The sequence below is a fragment of the Terrapene carolina genome, unplaced genomic scaffold, assembly GCF_002925995.2.
Source record: "Terrapene carolina triunguis isolate 2854851 unplaced genomic scaffold, T_m_triunguis-2.0 Scaffold193, whole genome shotgun sequence".
Lineage (NCBI taxonomy): Eukaryota > Metazoa > Chordata > Testudines > Emydidae > Terrapene > Terrapene triunguis.
The window spans coordinates 6,884,728-6,900,611 of NW_020664544.1; the positions used below are offsets into that span (position 1 = coordinate 6,884,728).

Consider the following 15,884-nt stretch of genomic DNA (forward strand, 5'->3'; position numbering starts at 1 on the left):
CCTTCCTAAAATCACTAGGTGCTTAAAAAGCTGCCCATCACCTGCCTTCCAGCCATCTCCTGGCTCGCTGGCAGGCCAGTAATGCGTCCTTTCCAGTAATTACAAAGCCTATAAACTGATTCACTCTCTTTATCCTTGCTCTGGGATAGTGACAGGGGATTGTGAGCTTCAAGGAAGATGCTTTTCCTTTTAGAGGAGCGTGGATCCATTTGTTTCTTTAACGGGATCGATGGTAAAAAGCCCCAAGTAAAGCTCTGCAATATAGGGATGGGTCTGCCACAGCGTTCAGCGAGGAGGAAGAGAGTGTGTGTTGGGGATGAGGGGGTTGGTCTGGACTTACTATCTGGACAGCGGGTAAGGGAGGAAAAAGAATTGAGGAACTAAAATGCCAACTCTGAGTAAAGCAGCCCTGGACTGCTCAGGGTGCTGTGATGACGGGGATCAGAAGGGTGAGAGCTACAGAGTCCTAATGCACGCGGATGGTGAGACCAAGGCCTGGTCTACACTAGGAAAATGAGGTGGTCATAACTACAGCGCTCAGGGGTGTGAACAATCCACAGCCCTGAGCAGTGTAGTTAAGCCAACCTAAGTCCCTGTGTAGCCATCGCTAGGTTAGAACATAGGAATGGCCATACTGGGTCAGACCAAAGGTCCATCTAGCCCAGTATCCTGTCTTCTGACAGTGGCCCATGCCAGGTGCTTCAGAGGGAATGAACAGAACAGGGAATCACCAAGTGATCCATCCCCTGTCGCCCATTCCCAGCTACTGGCAAATAAAGGCTAGGGACGCTCAGAGTATAGGGTTGCATCCCTAATAGCCCTGGATGGACCCATCCTCCAGGAACTTCTCTATATTGATGGAAGTGGGCCGCTGTGGCGTTTTAAGTGTAGACAAGCCCGTAGAAAGTGACAGGAGGGCAGGCGCGAAGCGGAGAAAACGAACCAGGATGCGGGGTGAATCGCGCAAGATTCTGGCTGGGTTCCGCTAAGCAACATTCATCCGAGCAGTGGGGCTGGGGATCGTGGGAGAGCGGCCGGGATGGATCAGGAAGGGGGAGGTCTGTATCCAAGCTGATGTAGGGCCTGTCGCTCTCATTTTAGATCCCCTTGTTTTCTCCCTCTCTCCCTCCTGTCCATCACTCTCCTTCCCACTCACTTTGGCCTTCGGCGCAAACTGGCAAGTGAGGATTTCCCGAGTGACGGATGAGCTGCTGCTCTGGAGTCTTGGCAGCGGTGGAGCAGCCGAAGCAGCTGCTGTGTGGGAGCCTGGCTCTCCAGCCTGCCCCTTGGGGATACCGTGGCGCAGCCGACCCCTCTGCCTCCTGGCCCTCGCGTCCTGGGAGCCTAAGGGGAGCTGAGCGCCGTTTGATGGACAGGCACTAAAGATAAAGGAGGCTCGGAGTGGGGCTGCCTCCCATTCTTGCTCTGCGTCCATGGCAAAGGGGAGCTGTTGAGACGCACCGCATGGGCCTGTCGTCACCTGGACCCAGGGCGGCGGGGTTGGGGGGACAGAGTCCAGAGTAGCTGGAGGCCTCTTGGAATCAGGACTGAAAATAGCCCCGATGGCTGCTAGGGCAGGGGCATCGGGGCCTATTGCATGGGGGTGGCAGGGATTCTTGGGCCCCCTGCCCCACTGTGCACTCAGCCCCATGGCTTCCTGCCGGTCTGCGTGCACGGAGCTGAGGCCGTGCGAGGTGCTGCCTTGCACTGGTCTGCCCAGGACACCAGGGCTTGCTTTGCTCTGGCTTGTGCGTGGAGGGTGACAGCTGCACAGTTCAGGGATTGTGTCACGGTCTCCAATTCCTCTTTTCCCCCAGGCCTGGGCTCTTGCCGGGTGGGAAGATGCTGGGCTACCACCCCAGAGGTGGCTGCATCTTGGTGGCGGGATTGCCGTTTGTAAAGCGCGTTGGGTGAAAGGTGCTCTAGGGCTGTAAGATCTGCGCGTTACCAGGGAGTGCTCGGTCCCTTGGGTGGAGGTGGCTTGCTCTACTGAGAGCCCAGGGCATGACAACCGTCTGGCCGAGGAGAGCCGTGCCTCGTGTCCAGCCCATTGTCCTGCTGTGGGAGCGGGGCTGGCACAGCCGGCACGATCCACGCCCCTTTGGCTTCTCCGCTGCTCACGTGCTCCTGGCTTGTCGGGCGCTCCCCACGCTATCAGGTATTTGGGATTTTTTTATAGCCAGGAGCTATGGGGAATGTCAGCGGTTGAAGCGTGTGCCGGCCTGCCAGGCATGCAGGGACAGCACCCAGCCCCTGCCTTGAGTGAGAGATGGGAGAGGATTCCATGGGCTGGGGCCTGCATCCCCTCCCCACCTGGCTTCCCTCCCCCAGCCAGGGCCGGTGGGGGAGTCAACGCCGGTCCCTGCCGTACCAGCCGACACTGGATCCAGGGCAGGGAGCGGCAGGGGGGCTGGGGTGGGGGGCAACTTCTTGCATTCCTGCCTGCTCCCTTCCCCGCGCTTCCAGCATGCTGAAGCCCTGCCTGCTTCAGGGTGTGGGCAACCCCCCTTCTCACCCCTCCACAGATCAGCAAATCCTTTGGCAGCCTTCCTCCTGGAGGCTTAGCCCTTAGCCTGAGGGATCTGTGTTTACCCCGACAAAACCACCAGCTCTATCTGCCCTGCGCCCATCGGGATTCCCAGCCGTGTCACTCCCCCTGGGAAAGCAGCTCACGCCGGAATCTTGCCCGCTTTCGGTGGGCTGTTAATTCCTGGGGAGCAGGGATCCAGAGAGGGGGGTGTCCGTAACCGAAACACACTTTCCTTCCCCTCCCCGCCCCAAATATCGGAGGCTTTTGGAATGGTTGGATCTGGGGCCAAACCCTTCAATGAGTCCCGCACCTCACCGCCCTGCCAGAGCCAGGAATAGAACCCAGGCGTCCTGGCTCGGTCGCTACTGCTCTAGCCACTAGACCCCACTCCCCTCTCCCAGCCAGGAACAGAACCCAGCTCTCCTGGCTTGTTGTCGTCTGCTTGGAACAAATAAAACGAAACCCCTAACTCTGAACTTGGGGCCCCGAGGTTGAAGGGGGCTCTCTCCTACATCAGGGCTTGTGATCTGCGTACGTTTCCCCACCGTCTGCTTCCTCTGCACCCCCACGCCGCAGCTGAGGCTTCCCCATTCCCGGAAGGAGACCAACAAACTTCTGGGGCCGGGGCAGGTGGGAGGACAAAGCTTTAACCACCCGGCCTAAGGTGGCGGCTGGATTTTCCCCGAACGTCCTCACCAGCGACCCTGCCGGGGCCAGAGGGGAAGAGCATCTCCAGGCCTCCCCTGGCAGGGAGCAGGCTGAGGCTGGAAGGGGTAGTGGGGGCGTACTGTCCGCCTCCACCCCTGACGTGCTCTCTGAGGGTTGCTAGTGTGGCTGAGCAAACTTCCCCTTCCTCCCAGTGCTGGTGAGCATTGCAGAACCCAGCCTCTGCTGTCCAGGGCTCAGCCCCTTGTCCTGCGTCTGGGCTGCGGCGGCAGGTGGCCTTGCAGGAAGGGGAGCCGGCCTCAGAGCGGCAAGGGGATATTTCTCTCGCCTGAAGGCCGTGCGGCAGTGGCAAGGATCAGACGCTTCCTCCCACTGCTAGCATCCCGGTGGGCCGGGGGATGTGTTTATAATGGGGAGAGGAGTGAGTGATGGCCCTGAAGCGGGGAGGAATGCGCTCGCTCCACGCCGGGCGATTCACGTGGCTTTAATGCTAGATTCTCCCCACCCCCCGCCCAAGCCAGGACCACCCACTTCGGGGTACGAGGGGAAGTCAGTCCCTGCCTTTGCGCAGCCTGGAGATTCCCCTGCCACCCCTTCTGCGTGGGGGGGGGGGGGGGGAGAAGAATTTGTTCTCTGCGACCTTTTGCGGCTTATGTGGGAGCCTCCGTCCTGGGCTAGGCTCCTCCTGTGCTAGGTGCTGTACAAAAAGCCAGCCCCTGCCCCAAGGAGCCAACTCCAGAGGTGGCTGAAGCCAGATCGAGGAGCACAAGGGAACAATGAGTCAGTAGCAGTCAGCGGTCTCCGATCTCCCCACTGCCTAGGTTACCTCTGCCTTGCTCCACGGATGGACCCCCCCCCCAGCTCCACCCTGGCCCCCTGCTCCTGGGGCTGGGAGGCAATCCGCGGGCATTCAGTTGTCTTCCTCTGGGGGAAGATGAAGAGGCTCTTCTGAGGTAGGGTGACCAGACAGCAAGTGTGAAAAATCGGGACAGGGGTGTGTGTGTGTGTGGGGGGGGGGAATAGGCGCCTATATAAGACAAAGCCCCAAATATCGGGGCTGTCCCTATAAAATCGGGACATCTGGTCACCCTATTCTGAGATATTTCTAGGGCGTCCATCAAATTATCCAGCTTTCATAGAATCATAGAATATCAGGGTTGGAAGGGACCTCAGGAGGTATCTAGTCCAACCCCCTGCTCAAAGCAGGACCGATCCCCAACTAAATCAGGGGCAGGGCAGGGCAAAGCCGGCATTATCCCCCCATTTCACAGATGGGAACTGAGGACAGACAGTCTGAGTAACTTGCCCAAGGTCAAACTGGGTGTCTGTGGCAGAGCAGGGAATTGACACCAGGCCTCCTGAGTCCCAGGCTAGTGCTCTAACCACTGGACCATCCTTCCCTCTTCAGTCGCTTTCTGTCGAGGGTTAGTTTAATCCCTATTTCTGCAGCCCACCTCATGCCCCCCAACTCCACCCTTGCCACCTTCTCCTGGGGACGGGAAGCGATCCACGCGCATTCAGGCTCAATTGGCATTGGATCTAGTCCCAGAGCCCCCCTTCTCTGCTCCCCTCCCCAGGATCCTACACCACCTCCTCCTTGGTCTCTCAGCTGCCTGGGAGATGTGCACGGCCCCATTCCCTGTTTGGAGTCGTTCTTGTCCTTTGCGGTGTGCGAGTGGATGAGCCCTGGGAGGAAGGGATTTGCTTTATCTTGCCCTGCCAGATGTGTGCCTGCATGTTCCTGCGCGGATGGTGCCCATCCCCTCTGACATCACGGCCGCCGCTCTCTAAGCCCCACGGCTCCTTCTGCTGATGAGCGCCCCGCCATCTGCTTGTGGCGATGATGTTCGTGTCCTCGATGCTCCGGCGTGGGGCTAGTGGTTAGGACCCTGCACCCTTGGGTTCTGCTTTTGGCTCTGGGACGGGCCGTTGTCTAGTGATTAGAGCGGGGGACTGCAGGACCCTGGGGTCTAGTCCCAGCTCCGCCACTGACTGGTTGTGCGACCTTGGGTGAATCCTTTCCCCTCTCTGGGCCTCCGTTTCCCTTTCTGTAAAATGGGGATAATAGTGGCTTATCTCCCACAGAGGAGGGGCGTGTGTGAAGCTGAATTCCTTAATGGCGGCAAAGGAGATCCTGGCCTGGAAGTAGCTGGAGATGAACAAACTGCCCTCTCGCCTCCCCTGCATGCTCAGCTGCCACCTCCCATCTCGCCTCTTGCCCAGCAGCTGAGGGGCCGATCTCCAAGCAGATGTGCTATTAACTAATGACGGCCGGGGTGAAGCTGCGGCCCGGCACCTCTCTCCGTGCCGAGGGCTTGGCTTGGCTCCAGGGCTTTATTTGAACAGCTCGCTCTTGGCTTAGCCGGCACCAGGCAGCCTTTTCAGCCCGGCTCCGCCGAGCAGCTGCCTTGGAGCTGGGTTTTCTTCTTGCTGCGCAGGAGGGGCCCCTGACTCCTGCAGGCTGATTCCCGCTCAACCCGCGTCTCCTGCTCTGGGGGGCAGCTGGCATGTGGGATGGCTCCCCCCGGGCCTTGGGGGAGCAAGGTTCTGCGTGGGCCCCTGGCCCAGGTACTTTGGCCCCAGCACCTCCTGGCTGCTTGGTCCTGCTTGCCCTGCGCCAGGCCACTTTCCAAGACTGCCGCCCGCCTTCCCAGAAACCCCACCCCACCTCCTCCTCCCAGGAGGCGCATGGGGCCCACGGGCAAAGCCTCATGCAGGGCAGGGTCCAGGCCAGGGGCGGAGAAGAGGCAGAGGGACCTGGGAACTCAGGTGCTTGGGGAGGGGGGATTGATAGGTAGAGAAAGGGGTGGTGCACTTCTGGGCCCACCTGGCCTGGGCTGAGCCGCTGGGCAGGGGAGAGGAGCCTGATTTCTGTGATGGGTTTGGGTGGAAGCCTCCAGCGACTCCTCCTGCCGGGAGGTTCCCCGGATCCCTTGAGATGGGCCAAGCCCCCGCTGCTCGCTCGGCTGGGGCGCGTGACGGAATCTGACGGTGCGATCTCTGAGCGCTGGTTCCCCCCACTGCCAGCCAGCAGCCAGGGCTTCCTTCCTGGGCATGCCAGAAACCACTTACCGGCAGGGCCCCTCCCTGCGTCAAGGTCACGGAGCTGGGGCCCGGGCCCGGGCTGCTCTCGGCTCCAAGCGAGCTCCCTTTGGTTTCGGTCCTGGCCGCAGTGGGTAGGAACCCCGGGCATCGGCTCCCTCGGGGGAGCTCCTTCCAGGTTGCTCCCCTGTGCTCTATGCACCGAGGACGCTGGGTCTGGTGTTAGCGGGTCCACCATGGATGCTGTCCTGGGGCGCAAACACAGACCACTCAGAGATGTCAAGGCCAGCAGGGCACATCATGATCATCTAGTCTGACCCCTGCAGGCCGCAGACCCTCACCCACCCACTCCTGCAATAGGCTGAGTTACTGAACGCCTCAAGTCATGATTGAAAGACTTCCCGTTACAGAGAATCCACCATTTACTCTAGTTCAAACCAGCAGATGACCCGGGCTCCACGCTGCAGAAGGCGGCGAAACCTCCCCAGGGTCTCTGCCAATCTGACCGGGGGGGAAATTCCTTCCTTTCCGATCTGAAATCTGGCGATCAGTTAGACCCTGAGCATGTGGGCGAGCCCCACCAGCCAGACACCCGGGGAAGAATTTGCGGTAGTAACTCAGACCCGTCCCCGTCGAGTATCTCCAATGGCCAGTGATGGCACATTGGCTGCTAGCAGTCATGGATGGGCTGTGTACCATTGTAGGCAACTTCAGCACACCATCCCCACCATAAACCTATCAAGCTTCGTCTTGAAACAAGTTAGGGTTTTGTTTGTCCCCACTGTTCCCCTTGAAAGGCTGTTCCAGAGCTTCACTCCTGATGCTCAGAAACCTTGGTCTAATTTTAAGCCTAAACTTATTGATGGCCAGTTTGTATCCATTTGTTCTTGTGCCAGCCCTGGTCCTTGACTTAAATAACTCCTCTCTTTCCCTGGTGTTTATCCCTCTGATGTATTTATAGAGAGCGATCGGATCCCTCTCAGCCTGTGTGTTATGCCAAGCAAGCCAAGCTCCTTAAGTCTCCTCTCGTAAGGCCGGTTCTCCGCTCCTCCGATGGCCCTAGTAGCCGTTCTCTGCAACTGTTCACCTTTCGCGCCCGAGGGGTTTCTTGTTCCGTGGCGGGGAAATCTGTCCTCAACGCTTGTTTCACCAGCATGTCTCACCCCAACCCGCAGGGGCAAGATGTGGGGACTCAGTTTCCTGACCTATTCAGCCCTCTCCCCTGAGCCTGACTCCCCGAGAGCCATTAATCCCAGCTGCAGTGGGGGCACTGGCCCAGCTCGGGTTGGACTGAGAACCCCCAAACTCCTCTCACCCAAGAGCCGTCCGACGGGAGCAGCCGGCAGTCGCTACCAATGCGGGCTCTGTGAGAAGTGGGGGCGGAGAGAGGGTCCAGGGGCCACTCCCCTGGTTTGAAGTCCCCTGCCGTGCCGTCGCTAATGTTTCCATCTCTCGGTGCCCTCTCCCTGCTATGGTGTTCTGTCCTGGTGGTTTCCCGGCCCCAGCCAGTCGCTAGAAAGGTCTCTGATGACACACGCTGACTTGTCTTGCTCCCAAACCTAGGCGCCTCTGTGTTCTCAGCTGCTGTGTCTGTGCCAAGCTAGTAGGCAAGGCTCCCGGGCACGCGATGGCATCGGGCAGCAGCCCAGGCTGTGAGAGCGGCAGGAACATGGCTGGCTGGCATGTGGACGTGCATCTGCTGGGGGAAGCGATGGGTCGTTTAACCCTTTGTAGCTGGGGCTAGAGCTCCTCGCCCTGAATGGCAGCGTGTTCCCTGTAATCGCCAAGAGCGTCGGGCATATGGACTTGTCCTGCCCGGCGGGCTGATCTCTGTGGAGAACCCTGCTTGCCTGCCGCTGCCCGGTGGCAGGGTCCGCGTTCCCTGCCTGAGACAGATGCATCGTGGGCCTGCCTCCTGGCCGTTGATTCGGAATCACCCTAAGCTTGCAAAGTTTAGTTCTGGGTCTGAAATTCACCTTTGGCAGGGGTGGGTGATTCAGGCCCGTCCCGAATTCCTCCTACGGTACCTCGCTCTCGTGGGGAAGCCACCTCAGCCCCCTGCCAGCCCCTTCCCAGGCGCAGGTACCAAATACTGCGCTAAAGTACCCGGCTTGGGGAAAATAAAGCAAGATCCGATCTAGGAGCCCATGCCCTGGTGCATCTTGGAACAAATTCATGATGGACTCAGAACGGCCACTCCCTCGTGATGGTCAATTTCCCCTGCAGCTGGTGTGCTGGCCACCTTCCTTAAATGGCTCTGTGCTGCTGAGCTGAAAAGACGCAGTTGCCCCTGCCCCCCCTTGCCTTTGCACTCCCGGTTGGCATGGGGCCCTGGCACAGGGAAGCTGACTCACTCCCCTCTGACCCTGGCATCCTGTGTGTGTGAAGCTGGAAGTGGAGTGACTTGTCAGGAAAGTATTTCCCCTCCTGAGCCGTGGGCACCTGAGTCACTCGATAAGCAGGCCGCTGCGATCTGCCTGCGCCTTCCAGCGAGTCCGCGGCCCCGTACGCACGATGGACGTGCCGGGACTCGCGCAGGAAAGGGAACGGCAGGTGGGTGAGCCGGGGAAGATCTCACCTCTTCCATCTCAAGCGGCCGGCTCTGACTCAGAGCTCGGCTGCACCCCCTGCTGCTCCAGTGCAGAGTCCAACTCGGCCTGGCTGCTTTCCACCCTCGCAGTCCCAGTGCTCTGGGAAGGTTTAAATTTATCCCGCAGATGTGGGGGTCTAGTCCAGGCTCTGCCGCAGCCTCCCCGTGGGACCTTGGACAAGTCACTTAATCTCTCTGGCTTCTTTCCCGTTCCTCCAGCAGGGTGGGTCTGAGACCCTTCTCGGCCGCGTCCCAGTATCTCCCAGCCCCCTTGGCTCTGCATCTCGGCTGGAAACATGTTCCTCTCTTGTGTTCCCCTCCCCCACCAGCAGCTCTTTCTCCGTCTGCCTCTCATTTGGCTCAGGCTCGTGTGAGGTACAGCTCGCAGGGTAGATGCTGGAGAAATCGCAGCTGTGGGGTAAGGAGAGACAGATCTACACGGGGCAGCACAAGGGGTGCATAGCCAGGGTGTAACTGAAAGACACATACACACATATCTAGGATAGTAAATGCCGTACGTCGCCAGCACCCCTGCAAATAGAACTGAACGGAGAGGAAGGATGGGCCAGTGGTCAGGGCCCTAGCCTAGGCCTTGGGAAACCCACATTCCTGCTCCATCTTGGGCCCAGATCCTCAAAGGTATTTCAGCTCCTCACTTCCGTTAGCCTCCCCGGGCCTCGGTTCTCACCTGTAAAACAATAACAGCGATGCCCAGCCTCCCTGGAGTGTCATGAGGGTACATACAGAGACGAGTGTGAGGTGCAGATGCTGGGGCACCGGGACCCATCTAAATACCTTAGACAGACAGGTAGAATTTTAATAACTACCCTCCCCTCCACCCCCAGGCTGCCATCCATGCCATGCGGTTGGAGTAGATGAGTGTGCTATGACAGGCGGGCGACAGGCGAGGACCAGAGCTAGGTGCTGCCCATGGGCCACTTCCTTTAGCAGTGCACTACTCGCCACCATGGTCCAGGGAGTTGCTCTTGGTTTACTGGTTGTGGGTTGACCAGGCTATGTGTGAACGGGGTCCCTCCCACCGAAGTAGTGGCTTCAGGTTGGGCTTGTTAGTAGGGGCTTGTTGGGCTTCTTGAGGGCTCCTCCTGCTGTTTGATCCTAACTTCTGTTAGGTGCCCAGATGCTACGGTAATGGGCACAGAGCACACATTTAAACACAATGGCGGCTCGACTCCCAAACGTGCTGGCTGGAGACTCCTTCTCTGCTAGTGCCAAGGCAGGGGGTACTGCTGTGTTCCCACAGTCCTTACTCCCTGTCAACTGGAGTTTGCGATCAGAAGAGGAGTCTGTCCCCGTTTATACAGCAGACATGGGTTCTACTCCAGATCCTGCCACGGACTCCCGGGGAGACCGAAGGCAAGTCATTTAATCGCTCCGTGCCTCAGTTTCCCCATCTCTGCGTGGGTCTAGTAATATTTCCCTACCTTGCAGAGGGGGCTGTGAGGCTAGATCCATCTGGGTTTGGGAGATGCTCCCATACTACTGATATGGAGTTAGCTGGACAGAGAGATAGAAATTCCCCTGGTCTTGGCTGGACCGGAGAAGATGGGAATCGGATCTAATCCCCACTTGGTTTTGGGCTTGCAAACCCAGAGTGAGATTCTGCAAAAGCCAAGCCAGCCTGGGATTCTTTGCATAGGCTTTTGATCTCCATCCAGCATCCGGGCCAGGCTGTGTGGTCTTCCCACCTTCCTCCAAGGTGGTGGACCGTTGCTGGAACCTCTGGAGAACCGAGCTGTAGATGGAGCCTACTTCTGCGGAAGAATGTAAATAAAGCCGCAGCTGAAGTGGTTGAATATTGAGGGGTCTATACATTTCCCGGCAGTGCGGTCTCACCCTGCCCTAAACAGGGCCAGATTAACCTTTTGTGGGCCCGGTGCCAAATATATTTGTGGGCCCCCATGGGGGCAATGGAGCACAGCACGGGGGCGGTCGGTCCCTGGAGCGAGGGGCCGGCCAGGGGCATGGCATGGCAGGGGCGGCCCCGCTCCATCCAGCCCAGTGCGAGGGTACTGTTTTTTGCCAGACGGACAATGTCCTGCCCAGCCCTGTGCTGCCAGCATGCCCCTTCCTGTCAGGGTGGGCCTATGCCACGCCACACAGCCGTCCCCCCCACCCCCCCCCCCCACCCGACTCCCTATGGCCAGAGCCCCCCTGGACTCGCTATGCCCAGCGCCCCCCCCACCCCCGAGACTCTCCCACAACTGCACAGTGCCCTGCACAACACCACCCCTGCCCACAGCCCCACCACAACTGCCCAGCACCCCCCACAGAACCCCCACTCCCTAGTGCCCCAACACACACATCTTCCCTGCCCCCTCACAGCCCAGCACCCACCCCCAGACCACCCACAGACCCACTCCCCCACACCCTGCCTCCCGACCGCACTCACCGGCCCTCTGGGAGGCAACTGTGTGTGGCCTGCCCCAGCCAGGCTCCCTCAGGACCCACTTGCCTGGAGGGGCCCAGCCAAGCTCCCCACACTGTCCCCTCCCCCTCGACTGCCGAGACTGGCCAGGCTTCTGCCCCAGTCCCAGGCGGCTCAGCTCCCGGGAGGCAGGCGGGGCCCCGCAGGTGGTGGGAAGCAGAGGCTGCCCGGACCTGGAGGTGCACCGGGGGCAGAGAGGAGCCCTCGGCTGGCCAGCGGGCAGCCGAGAGGAGCAAGTGATGAGGGTGGGGGAGCCCGCGGGCTGGCGGGGTCTCAGGGCACAGGGCAAGCAGACCATGGGCCCAGCTCCATGGCGCCACTGGATGCCATTGTAAACCCGGTACTGGCCCCAAACACTTAGGCAGTGATTTGCTGTTTAACGTGGAATTCTACCTCCTGAGAAGTGACTGTAAAATCAGCCACCTAACCTGCCTCATCTGCTCCCTCACTGTGTGTATCGGGGGCCGACAACAGGAAGTTTGGAAGAGATATTAACAGTGGGGCTAGGGGGCTTCAGTGATCTCTCTTAGAGGTCAGGATGAGACCTTCATATGGGGCAGGTTACCCCACAGCTGCCTACTGTGTGGGGCAACCTTCCTCTGGTAGTGACCACTGTCAGAGACGGGATACTGGGTTAGCTGGATCTTGGGTCTCATCCTGTTCCCACGGTCTGGTCTGCCTCCGGGTTTAGTGCCAGCGCAGAGAGAGCGGTGCAGAGAGATCCAGGGAGGGCTGAGAGCACCTGTCTGTGCAAACCTTCGCTGTCCAGCACGGGGCTATGACGCCGACTCCTTTAGGGGGTGCCTGGTGGGATGGGATGTATGATTTGGCTTCTGGTGGGTGGATGCCACCTGCCATCTCACACAGCAGAGGGGCAACAAACTCCTCTGGAGGGGGGGCAGGAATCCACATGGGACCAAATCTCGGCTTCTTCCCTCCCTGATGCCTCATCCCTCTAAATCATATGCAGTCACCTAATGGAGAGACATTGAGTGGTGGGGGCAAATAATTTTGTAATGGTGACAACCAGCTGCCTCCCCTAGTGGGGCCCCGTTCCTGCATCACCTTGGAAGTGTAGCTGCTAGGAACCGCTTGCCCTGATCTGTTCCTCGAGGAGGAGGAAGGTTGGCGTTTTGGGGCGTAGCTCCCCGTCCTGCTTGAAGACATCTCGGTGAGGCGACTAGGGGCCGGCTGAAGTGTTGTCAGGTGCGACCCGGCTGACTCTCCCTGAGGCGCACAGCCGGCGGGAAGGGAGACATTAGCTGCAGTGAATTAATATTGAGATGGGCTCTTCGGCCCCCCCCCCCCCCCCACGCGCACACACGTCAATAATATGTATCCATGGCAATGTAGCTTCCTGCTGCTGCTCCCGCCGAAACAGGGAACGAGTGAAATTATGTAAACGGATCTAGAGTGTAATAGTAATCTCAGCGCTCGGTGACAGACAGTCTGACTGGCACTGGAGCAATGGGATTTGGGAGACAAGCCCTCGGTGATAGTCCGACTGACACTGGAGCAATGGGGCTTGGGGGATGAACCCTCGGTGATGGAAAGTCCGACTGACACTGGAGCAATGGGTTTCGGGGGACGAGCCCTCGGTGATAGTCTGACACTAGAGCAATGTGGTCAAGGAACAAGCCCTCAGTGACATACAGTCTGACTGGCAATGAGGTTTGGGGGACGAGACCTCGATGGCGGACAGTCCGACTGACAGTGGGGCAATGGGGCTCGGGGGATGAGCACTCCGTGACAGACGGTCTGACTGACACAGAGATGAGCTGTTGACAGGAGCATGCCCAGCTGATCCTGGGGCGTCGTATCAACCGGCAGAGCAGGCTGGTTGGCCTGTTGCAGCTCCGGCTGCATTCAGGAATAGCTCCTGCAGTGCTGGTCCCTGGGGGAAAGGCCAGCGCGGGCTTTGGCGTGGATTGCTTTGGGGCCTGCGTGCAGAGACTCCAGTCTGCCTGCTGCAGCCACTGCCAGCACGGCCTTGTGACAAACAGCTCTCCCGTTGGTGAGCAGCCGTGTTCCCATCCAGGCCTGTCTCTAGCTAGGTGTTTGTACGTGCCTCGCCCAATCTCAGGTAGGGCCTTCTGGCACTACCGTAACAATAGGAACAGGGGTCCAAGCCCCCTTGTAAGCTTCTTGCCCGTTATGCGGCATTGCTGTGTGCTGTTCAGCGGCAGCCACGTTCCACCCCAGAGGTGGCTGCGTTTTGCTGCTGAGTGAAGTTGATTCTCTTTCTGCTGCCTCGGGGTGTGGGTGTGGGTGGGGGAAGGAAGGAAGAATTTAACGCTTGCAAAGCGCTGTGAGATCCCGGGGGGGAAGGCCGCTCCAGGGAGGGTGCAAAGCACCAGGCTCACAGCCGTAAACGCTGAGCAGATTCCCAGGCCCCTGAGCTCCTTTGCTGCCTTGTGTCTTTGGCAGGCTGCTGACCGGAGCGCCCCAGGACGTGGCGGCTGGGACGGAGAATGCCACGCGGACGGGGGCCATGTACTCCTGCCCCCTGAGTGTCTCCACGAATGACTGCGAGCGAGTGGACATTGAGGAGAAGAGTATGTGAGCGCTTCTCAGCCCCCTGCGCCCCACCCAGGGAAACCCACCCCCAGCCAGCCTAGCAACTTGGGAGGTGGGGGTTAAATCCCACCCGTCTTGGGTGATGCTCCCCCTGCGGGGATGTTGCTGTCTTCAGACTCCTGACCCCGTTCTGTCCTCTCTCTGCTGGCAGACGGGGGAGCCACAGGGTGCAGGGAGGGTCCTGTTAACCATTTAAGAGCTGAACCCAAGCTGGAAGGGAGGAGAGAACAACCCCTTTCTCACTGCATACATGTCCCCTTCTCCACCCCACTGCTCTGTCAGTGCTCCCCCAGCCCTGCCCCATGGTAGCATGCTCTTCTGGGCAGGCAGCCCCATGCTTTCCCAGTCCTGGGCTTCCCCTATGCACTGTCCCATGCACTCTTGGGAAGTTCAGCCCCTGCGGTGACCCACTCACGGCAATGACAAGTGCTGCAGAGGGCTGGGGGCCTCCAGCCCTGCCCAGGAGGGTCTCTTGTTGGAGGGATCCATTATTGCATTATTCGAGGGCTGGGGCATGAGCGGGGGAGGTGGCTACGCATTCTCATGTGGTCACTGCTCTTGCGTCATTGTCTCCTCTGCTCCGTGTGCCCAGGTGAACCGCAGAAGAACATCATTAAGGACATGTGGCTGGGGGTGACCATCGCTAGCCAGAGACAGCCCTCGGGGAGAGTGCTGGTGAGTGTGGCCTGCTGGGATACCTTGGCGGGTTTGGTGGGGGAGCTTGTCAAGAGCCTGAGCATCACACCTAGGACACGATTCACCATTGCACGTGCCTTGCACAGCATTTACACCAGTGCAGGGCAAATACAAAATGAGAGGGAAGGGAGCGTGGCCTAGTGTTTAGAGCAGGGGACACCAGGCCTGTTTCTCCGCTGCCGGCCTCAGTGTCAGGCTTCACACCCATGCAAAGTGGGTGGGAAATGCCCCCAGGCCACTCGCTTGCGTAACCGGCAAGACATGGTGCACGGCGGTGGGGACTCCTGGGTTCTATTCCTGCCCTGATCTTGACTATGGGCAAATCACTTGCCTCAGTTTGCCCATCTGTAAAATGGGACTAATGATACTGACTGCCCCTCACGGATTGAATTAATGAATGGATGAGGAGGGGCGGCAGAAGAGCAATATAATGGAGCAGGTCACACCTGCAATTACACTTAGTTTAGAGGTGCAGCCTGTGGAGACTACAAGTCCCAGAATGCAATGCCCCAACTTGCTCTGGAGGGCCTTCTGCACGGAGCATTGCATGCTGGGATCCGTAGGCTCTGGGGGCAGTGCCCCTGCATTAAAGATGAAGGCAATTACCCTTTAGTTGCAGAGGTGTAGCTCTCTCTAGGGTTTGAAACCATGCAACTGCTTCCCTCTCTCTGCACCACTCTCTCCACCCCTCCCTCGCCAAGGACCCCGTCATGGCATATGGTTCCCAGTCGTTCCTTTTCACTGGGCTTTTGCCGAGCGAGGGTCTGGTTTCCAGATTGCAATGGCAGCCTGGAGGAAACCAAACCAGGCCAACAGCCTCCGTGCCAGCAGCGCAGCCAGAGGCTGCGTGGGAAAGAACATGAAACAATCCAGAACTGAAAGGGGAAGGCAGCCCCCGGGGGATTCAGAGCCGAGCAGGGCTTAACCATTGCCTGCTGCAGTTCTGCTGAGGTCTCTCTGGTCTGTCTGTGTGAGATCCAGGGCCCATCACGGGGATAACTGGGCTCTGCGGGAATCTGTGGGTCTGGCTCTCCGTTGCCCAGGTAGAGGGTTTCACAGTCCGATCTGTGGTAACGTCTGACACCCGCTCTGCCCTGTGTAATTAGCGTCTGAGGCGCAGGGCGATGGAGAATCAGCCCCATAGACGCCTATAGAGCCCCGTTACCTCGGTGATGGGCTATGGATCACTCGCTCTCCGATGCCTTTGCTGGCAGGGGTCCCGGGCCGCTCCTGAGCTCGCGCTTCCGGTTCGAAACCCCAACTCAGCGGCTCTGGCACGGGGGCCAGACCTGGCAGAGGTCAAGGGAGGCTAGCGACCCCGCAATGGAAATATTGTG

General features: G+C 59.2%; 1 protein-coding gene across 1 annotated transcript in view; it reads left to right on the forward strand.

The window, feature by feature from the left end:
• ITGA3 (integrin subunit alpha 3) overlaps positions 1 to 15,884 on the forward strand; it is a 42,228-nt gene that overhangs the window by 6,685 nt on the left and 19,659 nt on the right. The window contains exons 2-3 of the mRNA XM_026654766.2: positions 13,702 to 13,829; positions 14,444 to 14,526. Of these exons, the coding sequence (XP_026510551.2) occupies positions 13,766 to 13,829; positions 14,444 to 14,526 (147 nt within the window). The 5' untranslated portion in view covers positions 13,702 to 13,765. The remainder of the gene's footprint in view (positions 1 to 13,701; positions 13,830 to 14,443; positions 14,527 to 15,884) is intronic.